Source organism: Apis cerana, linkage group LG1 (assembly GCF_029169275.1).
Source record: "Apis cerana isolate GH-2021 linkage group LG1, AcerK_1.0, whole genome shotgun sequence".
Classification (NCBI taxonomy): Eukaryota; Metazoa; Arthropoda; class Insecta; order Hymenoptera; family Apidae; genus Apis; species Apis cerana.
The window spans coordinates 11689216-11707014 of NC_083852.1; the positions used below are offsets into that span (position 1 = coordinate 11689216).

At 21.2% G+C, this 17799-nt stretch overlaps 1 protein-coding gene across 3 annotated transcripts; it reads right to left on the reverse strand.

Annotated features, from left to right (window-relative positions):
* Positions 1 to 1079: 1079 nt before the first annotated feature.
* Positions 1080 to 17729, reverse strand: LOC108001632 (beta-alanyl-bioamine nonribosomal peptide synthetase ebony). 3 transcript variants are annotated; one of them, XM_017062710.3, is made up of 13 exons: positions 16970 to 17729; positions 11534 to 11669; positions 10131 to 10406; positions 8343 to 8495; positions 7817 to 8043; positions 7097 to 7159; positions 5509 to 5719; positions 4598 to 4765; positions 3715 to 3911; positions 3444 to 3639; positions 2860 to 3220; positions 2194 to 2644; positions 1080 to 1974 (listed from the first exon to the last, which is right to left on the reverse strand). In XM_017062710.3, exons 2-13 carry the CDS (start codon positions 11667 to 11669, stop codon positions 1834 to 1836), a joined length of 2580 nt encoding a protein of 859 aa, XP_016918199.1. In that variant the 5' UTR covers positions 16970 to 17729; the 3' UTR covers positions 1080 to 1833. The 3 variants fall into 3 exon arrangements, with proteins under 3 accessions (XP_016918199.1, XP_016918198.1, XP_061929231.1); XM_017062709.3 differs by having other exon boundaries at positions 8343 to 8498; XM_062073247.1 differs by lacking the exon at positions 10131 to 10406 and having other exon boundaries at positions 8343 to 8498.
* Between the last annotated feature and the right edge of the window lie 70 nt (positions 17730 to 17799).

The following is a 17799-nucleotide window of genomic DNA, read 5'->3' on the forward strand; positions in this document are numbered from 1 at the left end:
TATTTATTATAATCATGAAATCATGAAATATTAAGAAGATATAAAAATATATGGAATGATAAGTTTTATATCTCGTTTGTAATATTAATAGATTATTATTATAGAAATGTTTTTTGCAAAAAATATGAAATTAAAAATATTTGAAAAAAAATTTGGATGAATCTATGGATTCACATAATATTTTATGGATTTTAATCATTTTTAATTATACTATAGAAAACAATATTTCGAATAACTTTTTCACATATATAAACGTTGATCTGTCTTTTAGATATTTATAAAAAATGCTTATTGAATTTTATATTTTAAATAAAAATTATCACATATAATATTTATTTATCGAGAGATTGAATATTTTACAGAAATATTTATGAATTGAATTTTTATAAAATGAATAAAATCAAAACAATTCTTAAGCGACTATAATAGATATCAAGGGTGAAGTATAGTTTAAATGTCAGCCATTATATAATAGTAGTAAGAAGAGTATAACATTACGTGATTATTACATTGTGCATATGTAAAAAAAATTACATGTATGCATATGTAAAAAAAATTAAATCATATTTATCATATTTGTAAATTTATAACATTATTTGTAAATATTTCTATCTAAAAGCAATTGCTAGTTATATGTATAAGAAATAGTTATTCCAAATCTTGTATTATATATTTAAAAATTATCAAAATCCATAAAGCGTCACATATGTATAAATTAATTGAAATTTGAATCTGTTTTAATTGATTTGTTTCAAAATATAAATTAAGCAATTTAATTTGTATAATAATAATAATAATAAATATATGAGAATTATTATAGTGTTATTATTTATATTATTTGTATATTTAATATATATAATTTATTATATATATATAATATATAATTATATATAATATATAATTTATTATATATATTATTTGTATATTTAAATAATTTTTGATAATTAAAAAAAAATAAGATATGTGGAATTCTTTTGTTAAATTATTTAATAATTATAATTTATTATAATTTAATAATTATTATAATAATTATTATAATTTACATGATTAATCAATTTTTAATAAAAATTATATACATATAATTCCAAATTTTCAAATTTATTTCGTAAAAAATTTTTACATTCAATAAGCTGCCAAAAATATATCATCATATATAAAGATTATTTATCATATATTTATATATTATATATATATATTATTTATTATATATCTATATATCATATATATATTATTCTATGTACAAAAATATTTACAATTTTTTGCCAATAATATAATCCACTTATATACATATATAATATTATCAATATTGTTGTACTATTATGATATATATAAAAGCATAATATTAATAGTAATCATATGATAATTGTTCACAAAATAATTATTTCATAAAAATACATAATTAAAATTACATAATTAAAATAAATTAATAGACATAATCATATTTGACACTATCAATACCGTTGATAAAAGCAGTATAGTGAGATAATAAGATTGTTTAGGTATTAAACTTTAATAATAGTTTATATGTTGAATCTTATTAATTGAGACATTTTAGAGGAAATAAGAAAGTCTTATTCAGAATCGTACAAGATCCGCTAGAACTAATTTTTTCTTTGGTAAAAAATTCCCTGACAAATTTCCTTAGCCATAAAATGCAGTTTTATTAAATGCAGCTAGATGAATATCATTGTTTATATTTAAATTTAGGACTTCACTATATCGCTTTCAATGACTATATATGCTTATTAATTTTATTACTATAAGTAACAGTAATATAACGGCATGTTACATTACTTCTACTCAAATCATTAATATTTCTGATTCGAAAGATTATTAAGTGATCATTTTCAACGAGCAAATTGCCAATTGATCGTCCGGAGCTTTTCCAAAGGGTTTTGTACCATCAGGAGCATAATATCTATTTACTTGATAAGTCAACATTGTTTCGTATCCAAACACGTCTATTCCAAGTTGCTGTTACATAAAAATAATAACAATAAAATTATCACTTTAAATAAAAATTAATAAATTAACAAAGTCAAATATAAAGTTATTAGTAAAAATAATAAAAAAATGTGGCTCTTAAGTTTTATTTTTAGTGCAAATTTTAAGACAAATTTAAAAATTTTGATAAGAAATAATTTTAATAATTCTAAAATATTTTTTTTTCTTATATGTTAAATTTATTATTACCTGTGTTAATGGACTTGTATTTGTAGTGAAAATGCCAGCATATTCTTTCCTTTTAGCCAATTGCAAACAATATTCTTCCATCTCTTTCATCATAATTACATTTTCGGCCGGATTTAAATCACTGCTTGTTGTCATCATGAAATTGTGAATAATCTGACCTTTTCCTTTTGGTAATTTTCGTTCTCTAATAGGCGCCTCTAGGTATTCCAAGAATTCGAAAACGATCATTAATTTGGAATCAAGGATTAATTCAGGCTCGTCCCAAAGATCAAAATTCAAGCCTACTCCAATTGTTCTATTATCTTGTGATGATTTCACTACAAAACTTAAATTTTTTTCCACTAAAGAATTCCAAAGTATTTCCATCATTATTTGATAATCTTCCCTTGTTATATCTGGCATTAACCACTGTTCTAAATCTGCTTTACTGTAGAAACTTTCTGTAATAATTCTGAAACAATTTTTTTTTCTTATAATTTATACATATATTTTCCAATAATTAATAAGTAGAATTACTTTAATATCATAATTTATATTAAAAATGATAATTATTGAAAGTTATTCTTGCTATATTAAAAACTATTAAAAATATAATTCTTCTGAATATTCTTTTTTTATATCTAATTCAAATTCTTAAAAAATATTTTTAAGATGAATTTTACATACTCTATTACATCTTTTTTATGAGAATCATTTAACATTTCAAAGATATGCTCTTCTTCGTTAAGACTATTTTCATAAACCACGTCTTCAGTACTAATCTTCATTCGATCGAGCACCTCGGCCAAATTTTTTGCCGTGATAAATTCTGTAATGCCTATTTCATAACCTTGATCCCGGAGCTTTGTCACAGTGTAAATCGAATTCAAAGAATTCCCGCCAAGCTCGTAAAAATTTGCATTAAGCGTGATGTCTGCACGACCTCCACTACCAATCACGGATGCCACTGTTGGAAACAGAACTTTCGCCTTGGCGAGATCCTTCTCAAGTACATTAGTATAGTCACAATTCATACACTGCTCGCTTTCTAAATAGAGAAATGTATAAATTAAATATAACAATTTTTGAAATTTTATATATGCATATATTGATATAATTTATTTTATGATAGATTTTTAGATAATGACATGAAAATTGTAAGTTCATTTTGCCTATATTAAAATATTATCGTTGATTATCGAATATAAATATTTTTTTTTTGTAATTATTGCAATTGTGCGATGTTAAATTTAAAGTTACTAATGCATTACCGTTATTAACATTAGAAGATTCATAGTACTTCAATAATGCCTGACGATCAGTCTTCCCATTTGTTAAAAGTGGTATATTTTCCACGATGATAACTCGTGGTAACATGTATACAGGTAGCATAGATTGTAGAAACGTTTCTATTTTTGATACACAAGTGGACGAATCTTTTGCAATAGTTACAAAAGCAACTAGACTCTGAAAATCAATAGTTGAAATCTTATAAATTGCGAATTAAAAAAATCAAAAAAAAAAATATCAAATTAATAATACCTGTGACAATTCACCAGGTTTATAACAAAGAACAACCACTCCATCTATTTCAGGTATCCTAGATATTGCTTTTTCTACTTCCGTAAGATCCACACGATGTCCCCTAACTTTAATTTGCGAATCTACACGTCCTTCGTATATAATCACACCTTTTGATATTTTGGCATAATCACCAGTGCAATAAATCCTTGAATATTCTGTTTAACATGCAAAAAATTAAGTTATTTTTTTATAGATTTTTAAATTAGTGAATTTTTTATTAAATCTTCCAGTAAAAAAATAATAAATAAAAATAAGAAAATTTTTCTTGCTATATATTTTTAGAAAAAATATTTCTAATAAATATTTTATAATATATATTTCTCATTAATCGTTTTAAATAATAAAATATATTCTTTACAATTAATAAATTATATATATATTTTTTTAATATAAATATATTTAAAAAATATTCTGATATTATATATTTACACTTATATTTATACTAACAGAATTCTCATAATTCTCAAGAAATTTTCTTTCTTATCGATAATTATATTTATAATTGTATAAATATATTTAGTTCGTTATTTCCCTGTTCTTTTTTATTTTTATTTGATTAATAACTCGTTATTAATGAAACGAATTTATTGAAAATGATTCATGATCGTCGATAATAAAAAAATAACAAAAAATTTTTATTATATGAATTATATGAATAATAAATTATTTTCAAATAAAATAAAATTAAACGTTATATTCCAAAAAAGTATATTATGTAGCCGGTGAAAAAAAATGAAGAATAAGAAAATCTGCTAAATTATGTATTAATTAAATAAAAAAGTAATAATTATTGCAAAATAAATTGTTTAATTGATAAAATATATAAAAAAAATATTTTTACCTAAATCGATCGCATAAGGATTGTCTTGAAACTTGCGGGATTCATTATTGTGAATATAGCCTGTTGCAAGGTTTCTGCCGGCAACTATTAATTCTCCAACTTCTCCTTGTGGTACTAGTCGCATTTCTTTATTGACGATATAAATAACGCAATTGTCCAATGGCTTTCCTGCAATTAGACATTTTATTAGACATTTGTCTTCGAACTTAATAGATAAAATAAACATAATTAATAAATTCTAAATTTATTATTGTAAATAATTACAAAATATTTACAATAAAAATGCAAATAATTTTATTATGTTAAATAATTGTAAAGTTAGAATTCGCAAAATTTTCAATTTTTTTTATTTTCAATTCTATATTTTTCAATGATTTTTTGATACCATAAGGTCACTAATTTCTTTTCTTTATTTTTTTAAATACTAGAACTACTAATATCGATCTACAATAATTTATCCCAGATGATTAATAAAGATTAAATGATGATACCTGAGTTTTTGCAACATTATAACTTTTATTTTTGGTTTGTTCGATTATTTGTTCAAACGCGGCAATTCATTTGCAACATATATCCAACACTAGCATGGTGCAAATTTATAATTTATATTCTATGATTGACAATATTTTTAATAATTCGTTTACAATACTGAAATAAAAATTTTCGCAAAGGAAAAAGTTGTTTGAAATCAATCGTCAGAATTATTGAATGATTTATAGAATATTATGTAAATATTTAATATATGAATGATTGTAATTGAAGCTTTATTAAATATAAATAAATATTATATTTTCATCTCAGTAAAACATAATGCTAGTTTTGGTAAGAAAATTTTCATGTTTTTAATAATCATATAATAAAAAAATTGAAAATGAATATTTTCTGAAAAAAAATTGCAATTTTTCATTTACCAATTGGTACTTTTTCTGCCGATTGTAGTTGCTTCCGATTGGTCAAAAGATGATAGGTAACATCCCCCATGATCTCTGTACTTCCATAAAAATTTGCTAAAATTTTATTGTCATTCTCAAATGTGGCGAAGAATTGATCCGCTAAAGAAACTGGCAATGTCTCTCCAGAGCATACCCAAAGTCTTAACGAACGTAGAACATCATCCTTGTTCTAAACATAATTGATGAATATTGAATTAGCTAAATTTGTTAATTATTGATAATTATACAAATATCGTGATTTAAAAGACATACTTAAAAAATATAAATTATTGAATTGCCTTATTAAATAATTATTTAATAATTAAATGTGTGATTTACAGTACGGAAATTTGAAATAAATTGAAAGAGTAGTATTTTATTTTTATATTATATATTAATATTAATTATATTATACTATTTTTTTTAATATTTAAATCTGAAATAAATATCATTTGCCATTTACATTTGGATATAAAATATTTATTTTCTATTTCATTGAAATACAATAAATGTCAAAAATGTCAAAGGCGATCAATGCTTTTTACATAAAAATGTGAAAATAAAATTGAACTGTTAAAAAATTAAATAATTCGATCGCAATTCGTGTCATATAGGCTGTATACATATTAAAATGATCAATATTAATATTTTATAATTGAACTAAAAATAAAAAAAAAATTGAATAAATTTAAAAATATACTATAAAGATATAAATTTTAAATTAAATGTAAATAACATGATTTTATGAAATATATGAATTAGAAATGGTTGAAAATTTGATTTTTAGATTAATAAAATTTGGAATTCGAAATTCTTGAAATTTTCAAAACTTTTGAAATTCTTAAAATTCAAAATATTTCTTTTTATTTCATTTCATTTATTTTAAAGAGGAAATAAGTATTTATCTATTTTTTGTCAGGTATTAAAATCTTAATTTTCAAACTTATGAAATTTCGTACTTAATTAACTATATACTATTATATTAATATAATATAAATAATGTTTTACTTTTTTTATATAAATTATCTTAATGAATTGATATAATCATAATTACATGTATAATCTAATGTTAATCTAAAATTTATTATTTATCCAGCTTTCAATATCAAATAGTTTTCAGATTTGAAAATTCAAAATTAATTCATATTTATAGAAGTAATTACATAGATAAAATATCAAATTTAAACAAATTATCAATTTAATTATTTTTTAATATAATTAATTTTTATATATTTTTTTCTGTTATCTTATTATTTTCTTCATAATAATGGAAATAAGAAACCTATGTGAATTTCGAAGTAACGTGGAAAATGCTTCCATTGTGAATAAATCTGATACATAAAGATTGCGCTTATTGAAAGGGACGCATGTTATATCTGGTATATTAATCTTTATTGAAAGTGCTTAGAAATAGTCTAAGCATAAAAAAATCATAAGGAAAAAAATATAAGAGATAAAAAGATTTAATAAGAATGTACGTGGATTCACATGTTTAATCGAAGCGTCTAAGTGAGATGATACGATCTAAGATCCGTTTACGTGTTGTAATAATTGGTATATTGCTTACTTGTAAACTGAGATACATTAACATGGAGTGCAATAAGGATGGAACCAATACCAATCGCTGAATCTGAAATTATTTTATATGTATTAAATAATAAAATTTTATAATTAAAAAAAGTTTTACAGAAACATTAGAAATAATATAAAAATATAAAATAATATGTATATAAAAATTATATTATTGTACAATATAGAATAATATTATTGTTAATGTGTAATATTATTTTTAATAATAATTATTATTATTAATAAGATTATAAAATAATATATATTAATAATATAGAATATATAAATTTCTATAAATATTATTAAGAAATTTTTTTTAAAATGAATTGAAATTAGAGATCATAAAAAATGAACTTTCTGAAATTTTCTGAAATTATTATTAAAAATTATAAAGAAATTATTAGAATTATTAAAAATATTGAAAATAAAATTTTGTAATTAATAAAAAATAAGTATCACATTTAATGTACAAATACTATTTTTCTAGTTTTATAGAAATCTTTATAATAATGTTAATAAAATCAGAGTTACAAAATTTTTTGTAACTAAATATGTTATCTTTATTTTTTTGTTTTAATTTTTCCTTTTTCATTTTTTGTTGTTTTTTGTTTTTGTTTTTTTTTTTATATGAATTTCTTTCTCTTATTTCTCTTTTTTCTAAATAAAAAATTTGCAAAAAATCTATTTTTAATTATATATTTTATATATAACTTTTTACCTTATGTTCTTCCAGTACAGATACAAATCTCTCTGGATCCTTGGTAACATGTTTGGGAACAACCACCAGTGTACGTCCTTGCAACAAAGGTCCCCAAATTTCAGATACACTATCCACAAATGTTAAAGATGTCTTAAAAATGCAATTTTTTTCATCTTTTGCATAAGGTAATTCCTGCCATTGCCATTCCAATCGATTCAATATAGTTGCGTGTGGTAGAAGTACTCCTGTCATTAAGAAAAGATTAAGAAAATTTAATATTTCAAAATGATAAAAATAATTATTTTAAAAACCTATAACAATACAAAGGAATAACGAAGAATAAGCAACAAAGTAACAAAATGAAAGAAAAATAAATAATTTGAATAATAATTTGATCATAATTTTTTGGATGATTGAAATTAGAAATTGAAACAAATATAAAAACGATGATGATAAAAATATGGATTAAGTTACAAACAATTTAATTTTATATTGCATAAAGCGAGATAATGCTATCTCAGTCCATGAAATTAATTATTATTACCTTTAGGTATGCCCGTGCTTCCAGAAGTATATAAAACAATTGCGGTGCTTTCAGGATCTTCTTCAACCTTCAAATTTTCTTTCTCTTCGTTTTTAGATTGTTTTAATAATTGTTCATAGGTAATCGTGTTTGTTCCTTCGTAAAGTGATAAATCTGCTGAAAAATAATTTTTTTAGAAGCTTAAAATATATTTATATACTAATATCCTTATTGAACTTGTAATGTAATGTTTAAGATTTTCAAGTTCGAAAAATCTTACATAAAAATTTATATAGAATCTCATAATAAATGGCAAATAAATAAATTATATTTTAATATTGAAAATTTAATAAAATTATTCAATTGTCGATCATAATATTTTAAATATTTTTTTATATGTATGGAATACTAAATTTGAATATTTAAGAGTTAAAAAAATAAAAATTTTAGATCAATGATGGATTATTTTTACATCAATTATTTATTATTAATTATTATTTTTACATCAAAACTTGATTTGTATTGTAAAAATTCAAAATCTAATAATTCATAATTTAAAATTTATGTAATTTAAAATGAAGTTGAAAAATTGATTTTCTTATTTTTATAGTAACACTACAGTTGTGTCTATACACATGATCTTAATTGGCAGAATTTTGATTTGTCTCTCGACATTTAAATCGAAGGATTTTAGAAATAGTTTAATTAATGCGACTATGAAGTGCATGAAGCGACTATGACAATTTACAACGTGCAATAAATGTTAACGAGTCATGTTCAGGAAGTTTTTCAGACATGAATCGAAAGGGATCGATTCGTTCTCTTGACCTTAAAGATCCAACACGGTGATCTGCATAGGCGGCAAGGTTCTTCCGTTTACTACTCGAAGGAAAAATCGTTTCAAAGTATATTACAAGCGGATCTACATATATTTTTTTCCTCTTCGTCTGTTCTTTTTTTCCTCCTTTTTATCCAGATATTTTCATGATTTGCATTTCTAGGAATACGTTGCAGGTGAGAATGAGATTTATATATAATTTTTTATGAGAAATGAAATTTTGTTTTCGAATTCATATCGAATATGCAATTAATTTAAATCTTACTTCGAACTTAAAATAATATCGAATTTATTTTGTAACTATAAATGGATTGTCGACAAGTTTTATTTTAAATTTGATTTCGAATATGTTAAATATATTATCATATTGAATGTTTAAAAGATTTTTAATAATTTTACAAGTTATATTCAATATGTTAATATTTCAAAAAATATTTATATTATACATACCCTTACTTTCCAAGTTTTTTTTCTATATTGGTTCTATACTGCCTAACTATGGAGGAAGACATTAACTGCAAAAAAATGTAAAACGAATTTTTTTGTATTTTTAGATAGTTTTTACATCTTCTGATGATAAATAATAGTAAAATAATAAAATAAAAATATTTTGCAAAAAAAAAAAAAAATAATAAAACATTTAGAGAGAATATACTAAATATATAACATAATATAAGGTAATATATATGTAAGATATAGTAAATATATAACATATATATAAGAATATATATAAGAAGAATAATTTTATTATAAAGTAATATTAATAGTTTAAGTTTGATTAAAGTTTATATCGAGTTTTCTCTAAAGTTTATATAAAGTTTTCTCAATTGATTTTTCAATAGATGCTATTTTTCTCCATAGTTAGTAAGTATACGTTTAAATAATGTTTAAAAATTATTCAACGAGGAATTTAAATCTCGGTTTACAAGGTGTTAGAAAATTCATTTATAAGAAAAAGATTTCACATTTACTTTCTTGCTCGATCACCACCACAAAAGGTTTTGCTTCTTCTAAAATATGTTTCATCCTGACCATTGGGAATTCTGCGTCCAAGGGCAGATATGCCATACCGGCCTTCAATATGGCAATCAGCACAGTCGGTAACTGATGCGAGGGTTTCATGCATACCGCTACAAATGATTTTGATGCACTTTCAGATTTCTCAAGTTTTTGAAAAACTCTGGCCAATTTATTGGTTATCTCATTCAATTTTTCATAAGAAATTACATATTCCTGGCCATTGTCATCTATGTTAAATTGAAAAAACGAAATAAAGTTATCAACAGAGTTAAAAGAAAGTATGGTAATTATTTAGAAAAAGAACTTTCTTATCGATTTTGTAAATTTTTGAATATATAGAAAACACGAATAAAAAAAAAATACAAGATTTTAAATGAATTTTTTCATGCATATAATTGCATTATAATTAATTGCATTATAATTAAATATAATAATTGCATTAATTATTATATTTTAAAAAAGATTATTATTATTGTATATATTTATATGTTTCATAAGTATTTTCATATTACGCTAATAAACGGAAATAACTAGCATGTATCTAATAGAATAGATTAAAAAGTTATCATTTCGAATATTCTTAATAAGTTTATTGAAATATATCCAAGCCGAATTTGAGCATTTCATGGATTTTTCGAATGATGAATAATGAAAATAAAATAAAGCAATATTTAAATAAAGTTATTAACATTTGATATATAACTTAAGATTTTTTTATTTTTGCATTTCGCAATTCAAAGGATCTTCGATCTACGTAATAATAACATCTAAATATAATGATATTATACCATTATTTTGGATACTAATTATGATATATTTATAATAAATTGATAATATAATTTATAAAATCTAATCCTTTAAATCGTTTTATTATGTTTAATTCGTTATTAAAATATTTTTTTTAATTTTTAATAATAAATATAAAATAATTATTATATATATAATTAAAAATTATCGTATGTATAATTAAAATTTTTCTAAAACCAACTTCTGAAACAATTAATTTTTTCATATCATGATATAAAAATTTTTATATTGGTAGTATAATTGTAGTAATGGTAGTAAAATTATACTATACATAGTGTTAAGGTAGTTAAGTTATTTATACCAAGAACGTAATACAGGAAATAATTTCAATTTCGATATTACTATATCATTTAATAGTAGAATGTTCTATGATATCTATTTCTATTAAATTGTTTGTATTTAAATGTTATTATTTATAGGAAAACATTCATAAATTAACACGAAAGTAATTAATTTTTTTTATTTACATCTTACAAAATTCTTTTATCTATTTTTTTTACATACGATTCTTTTTTCTTCTATAATCAATAATATGATTCATAAATACCTTTATAATAGATTGCCACTTGATTGGAATAATTTACTGCTGTCTGAGTGAATAATTCATGAAGTAAATTTTTTTCTTTTCCATTATTAATTCTTTGTCGGCCTTTTAACACTGATTGTTGAAGTATGGTGCCCATCTGCAAGTTCAAAATTTTTGTATTATTCACAATTTTCTATTTTCATATATTCAAAATAGTTAAAAAAATAATAAATAGGATAAAAACTTGATTGCATTTTCTAATATTTAACAGAACAGTTTCAATTAAATTTGTAATTATTGATTTGTTTTTTTTTTTGCCTGTGATTAAAATAGTAGTTCCTATAAAATAAGAAACAGAAAATTAACATGAATAGAAAACAAATGTTTTTGCTATGATTTTTTATCTTCTAATTCATCGATAAAAATTCTGTTATTTCAATTTTTATAATTTTATTCATTTGAAAAAAATTACAAAAAAAAAAGGAAAAAAAATTTTCAAAGAAAAAAAAAAGAGAAAAATGAAATTTAATTTTCGTAAAAAAAATTTCTTTCATGAAAAATTTTTCCCATATTTCGACATTTTATACATTATGAAACTTTAATGTAAAATATTTTCTGATATTTGTTATCATTTACAATTTGTGATTATTTATGAATAAAAGGAATTAAAAAAAAGTATCTTAAACTAAAAAATGGACAAGAAAATTTAAAATAATTTTTAAAACTTATTTAAAAATAATATATGTATAAAAGAAAAATTAAATAATTAGTTTAAAAATCTTTTGAAATTTATTTAAACTATCATTATTGCATTAAGCAAAAATTTTTATTAATTTATTAATAGTTATTAAAATGTATGTAATAAGTTTTTATATACAAATAATTACACTAATTTATAAATTAAAAATAAGTAGATGTATTATTGAATAATTTGTTGGAAATTAATTTAAAATTTAAAGTGAATATAACTTGAATATTATTTTATCATTTAGTTATTGTTTATTATTATAACATTAATAATATATATGTTGAAGGAATAATTTTCTACTAGTGCAAAAAATTATGATTGACAAATATAATAATAATAAATAAACGAAAAAATTATTAATATCAATCAATTAAATTAATCAAATAAATTTCAATTTTTTCGTGGATAAGGTATCGAATTTATCGAATCAAACAATTAATATTACGTTTAATGAAGCAACGAGTATCAAAATTTTTATATAATATGTTCCAAAAATATTGGAAAAACTAGAGATTCTTGAGATAATTTCAAATAATTTCTTTTGCAAAAACATTCGCCACGGCTTTATTAATGAATCATTAATAAAAAAGGTCGACACGAAAATCAAATAGTTTGGTTATGTATCATGAAAAAATTTGATATTAAAATAATATGAAATATTTGAATAATTTTATCAAACATTTATTTATATATTTAAATTGAAAATTTAATAAAAAAATTTTAGTTCATATTGAAAATTTGTATCTTTTATCTAATTCTATTATCACAATTGCTATTTATAGCATTGCTATTTATCGATAATTTAATATAAATATATTTCATTAAAAGAAATGATTAATTTCAAGAATTCTCATGTAACTAACAAGCATTTATCGCAAACATGATTCATCGATATGAGAATCTCAAATATCAAATGACAAACAAAGCAAAACTAATCTATTCACGTAAATCCCGTAAAAGTGTTTTCTCAATTAGTGAAAGATTGACGATTCCTACAAGGAAAATCAATCGAATGAAAAACTAGTAATGAGAGTAGTTAATCGTTTCTTTTTGATTCTCTAATTAAGATAAGTTTTCAAAGATGTGCTCCTTGAATAGATATTTCGATTTATAAATTTTTACAATAAAATTGGAAAAGATTCAACAATATTAGAATATATCTTGAAAATTAAATAAATATTTTATTTAAAAAAAGCAAAAATTTATTTGAAATATTTTTTTGTAAAATTAAAAAATTATCGAATTTCTTTAATTAACAAGGAGCTGATCAAATTTAAATAATAATAATAAAAAATCAGATAATTTTTAAGCTCAAAAATTTTTTCAAAATTCGCCGTGGGAAATTATACAGAAAATAACTATTATCTTGCAGGTATATTGTGAGATAAATAAAAAACCGAAGCAAATAATGCCGGAACCATTCACTGATTTCATCACATCCAACAAAGAAAATTAATATGTAATAAGCTCTATCGCATTCGGTAGCGATGATTGATGTATAACCTTCGATGTAACAAGAAACAGAGTATGTACAAGTATGTATACTTGTATATAATATACCTTGACATAATTGGATTTTGTGCGCGAAAGTCGATATCGGCCTTCAATTCGTCAATTTAACAAAATTCGATTTTGTTTTTCGATTATAACTCGAGATGAAAGGAGATCGAGAGCAGGTGTTCATCATTGATACTTTAATAGCGAGAATATTCGAGAGAAAATATATTTGATTAAATTGTATTTGATTCAAATGTTACTATGTAAATATTAGTATTTTGAACATTTCGAATTTTCCCGCCAATTGATTATTTTACATATTCGATCATTTTATTAATCATTCTTTTTGCTGATTTTTGTTAATAAATTGATATTTTTCATTATTATTATATTTTTTCTTTTTACTAATTTCTTCTACTCATAAATAATGTTTTATTTTTAAAACATTTAAATTTAAATAATTTATTATATTATTATAATTTATTTAATATATATTCTGTTTATATTCTGTGAATATTTTTTGAGTCTTCAATTTTTGTCTAATTATTTAATAATTTCATTTAATGATATTCTTATCAATGACAATAATATAACAACAATATATTATATCAATTATTAAATTTTAGAATCAAAAAATGCGATTCAATATATTATCATTATTATAATATTTATTGCACGAATACTATAATATATAACATATATAATAATATCATATATAGATACATATATTATATAATAATAATAATAATAAAGAAAGTAAAATTAAAAAAAAAATATGATATTGCACAAAGTTAAAATTATTTCATAAGTTGAAACTTTCCCACATAGGTATAACAATGGTAATGTTTAGCAATTCTTGTGTTACAGAATGCAATTCTTTTCAATGTATTTCATACGATTGTTTAATTTTTTATTGAAGTCGGCTACGCGCCATTATTCTATTCGTTATCCTACATATTAAAAATATGAAAGAAAAAAAAGAAAAAAAAGAAAAAGAGTTTTATTGTTGAATCACAATTTTCTAATCGTGAACGTGATCGTTACAGTTTTATATTCATACCGACGATGCAGTAAAGAAACGCGTGAAACTCTTACACAACGGTATACATTTTGTAACCATTAGAAAGAAATGAAAAATACACGTTCCACAGGTATGAAAGTCTCTGCCCGTATATAATGCATGTACACATATATATGTAGAATAAAAATTCATTGTTTTATTGTTTTACGAATAATATAAGTACTTTTCAAAACAATTTTTTAGATTAATTTTAATGATTTTTAATAATCTATTTTGCTTCAATAATTTTTTATTAAATAATTCTTTATTGAAATTTCGTATGCATCTTTTTATTAAATTAATAAATCCTTATCGTACAATAGAATATTGATTAACCAATTAAAATAATGGAATTTTGAAAACAATTTTTATAAATTATAATAATATTAATTAATTTTTAAACAATTGCTTATCAAATTTTCTTAATTTATAAGATCATCAATATTTATTCGCGCGATAGAATATGAATTAAAATAAAAATAATTAATTGAAATAATTGGTTAATGATAATTAAAAGTAATATAAATTAAAATACTTTAAGATTAAGAAATGGATAGAAATATAATCAAACGTGAATTGATTGGATTATTGGTTGTTACATTTTAAAATATTTATTTTTTTAAAATTACTTTTTATAATAAAATATAGATAAAAAATAGAATGATTCAAAATTCATTAAATTCAAATGATTTTATAATTTTCACATTATATCCAATAATTTAATATCATGTGCGTATTTATAAATTATTCATTGGATATATATACAATTTATTCGATTTTTATTTTGATATGTTATGATGAATATGTAAATACAAAAATTATTTTTATTTCACTTATAATTGTTTACTATTTCTCTTTTAGATTATAGTTTATTTTTTTCATGTCCTTTCATTATTTCTACATATTATTATTTCTTCTATTACAGATTATTATTTTTTAGATACCATAAATGAACAGGAAAATTTCTTTAAAAATCTAATATCTCAATATCCAAATCTGATGTTTTTTTTTGACAATAATATCAATATTAACATCAAATATTAAATTTATAAATTTAGAATTTTAATAATTCATTATTGCTCGAATTGCGAATTCTACGAAATACCTTATTATTATTAATATTTTTATTGTATATATATTGAATGAATAAAATTTGAATCGTAAATTCCAATTAATATAATTAAGATAATTCGAATATAATCCTTAATTGTTAATAATTGTATTCAATATTCGCTAAATCAGTATTAATAAACATCGAATAATTGATTTAATTAATTAATATTTTACAATTAAATTAAAAATAGATACTTTTAATTAAAAGAAATCGTAAGATGTATACATATATCGATTAATATTTAATCAATAAAGGCTAATTAAAAATATTTTTTTCAATCATTAATTAATTATTATTATTTTTTAATCAAAAAATAATTAAATTCTTACTTATTCGATATACTACTAAAAAGTATTTTATTATATGTTTATAAATTATATATTATAAGTATAAATTTTTTTATTTTGTCCATTATATCATTCGATTCAATTTTCATTATCAACTTATTCAATTAACTTATCTTTTTTTAAAAGAAGAATTTCTTAGAAAAAAATAGAAGTTCTTGAGATTAGATTCTAAGTAACATATGTATAATAATCAAATAAAAGCGATAATATAATGTACAAATAAGATGTAGATATTATATACAATTAATATTATGATATAACTATTAATAATTAACGTTAGAAATAATTGATAAAACTGCTTCTACATCTATTCAAATTCCACATCAAGTGAAGAAAAACACTAAGTAATATATAAGTTAAATAAAAAAATTAAATAATCATTAACTACGTCAAATATTTTTAAAAATGATTTATAAAATTTAATATATCTTATTTTAAAATTTAAAAAATTAAAACTATCCTTAATTAAAATTAATCTTAATTATCCCTTTTTTTATTTCTCAAGGTATATTGAATATTCTACTTTATCTTTTAGAATTATTATAAATCAATATAAATTTAGAATTTAGAATTTAATTTATTTTTTTTAAATATACAATTTTCCTATCTGTTTTCATATTTTTTGAAATTTTATATAAGATTCTATAAATAAGTATAAAGTATAATATAAATAAGTCAATTTTTCGCTTACCTCAGAGGCGATTTCTCTCGTTGCCCAATCTTTCGTCTACTTTCGATTTCTATTTTTCACGATCGAGAAATAAATTTGATCAAATTATATGGTGTAAACAAGAGCCTGTAGAATACTCGAAAGACCAATCGAATTTAGGAGATAATCGACTTTCACTCCGGCATCCGCTCGGTTTCTTACCTAAGAGTGCAAAATATGCGTATGCATATTATATTTACAACACGTACAAGTTCTTCTCGATATTTTTCTTGAACGTTTCTTCACGTTTTCCTCTTATTTTCCTTTTATTTTTTCTATTCACACTTTTTCGTGGTTCAATCACGACACACTTTTTCCTATCCGTTTTTCTTATTCCTTCTTTTAGAGTTTCTCTAGTAGAAATTTTTGTGATGATTTTTTTCTTGCTCTTGTTGATCTTCTTATCCTTAATTACAAGGATAAATTTTTCTTCTTTTTTGATCACAATCACTTTTTTCTTTTTTTTTTTTTTATTCAATAATTATTTATCATAATTTTTTGCAGATATTATATATTAAAATAAATAATATTGTTGAATTTATCCGATTTATTTTAAATTTTTATCGATCTTTGATTATGAATATCGTTATGAATATCGTTGGACAAAGTATAATCAATCGATCATGCACTGATTGATAGTGGCAAAAAATACAAACTAAGGGCATACAACGTGATATTCGTAGGTCGTAACTCGATGACCTTACGTCTCGGTCATCACCGTCCCGATTACTCGATGAGAATGTCTCCTTCTGTTGATGTAGCATGTGCTTTTATATAGAACCGGTTACGAGGACCCTGAATTGTTCGTTGTC

Coding starts and splice junctions, on each gene's coding strand:
- LOC108001632 (XM_017062709.3), bottom strand. CDS start 11,669: ATGGGCACCATACTTCAACAATCAGTGTTAAAAGGCCGACAAAGAATT. Junction 8,044..8,342: donor AAGCACGGGCATACCTAAAG/GTAATAATAATT, acceptor TCTTAATGACAG/GAGTACTTCTACCACACGCA. Junction 7,160..7,816: donor CTGTACTGGAAGAACATAAG/GTAAAAAGTTAT, acceptor AAATAATTTCAG/ATTCAGCGATTGGTATTGGT.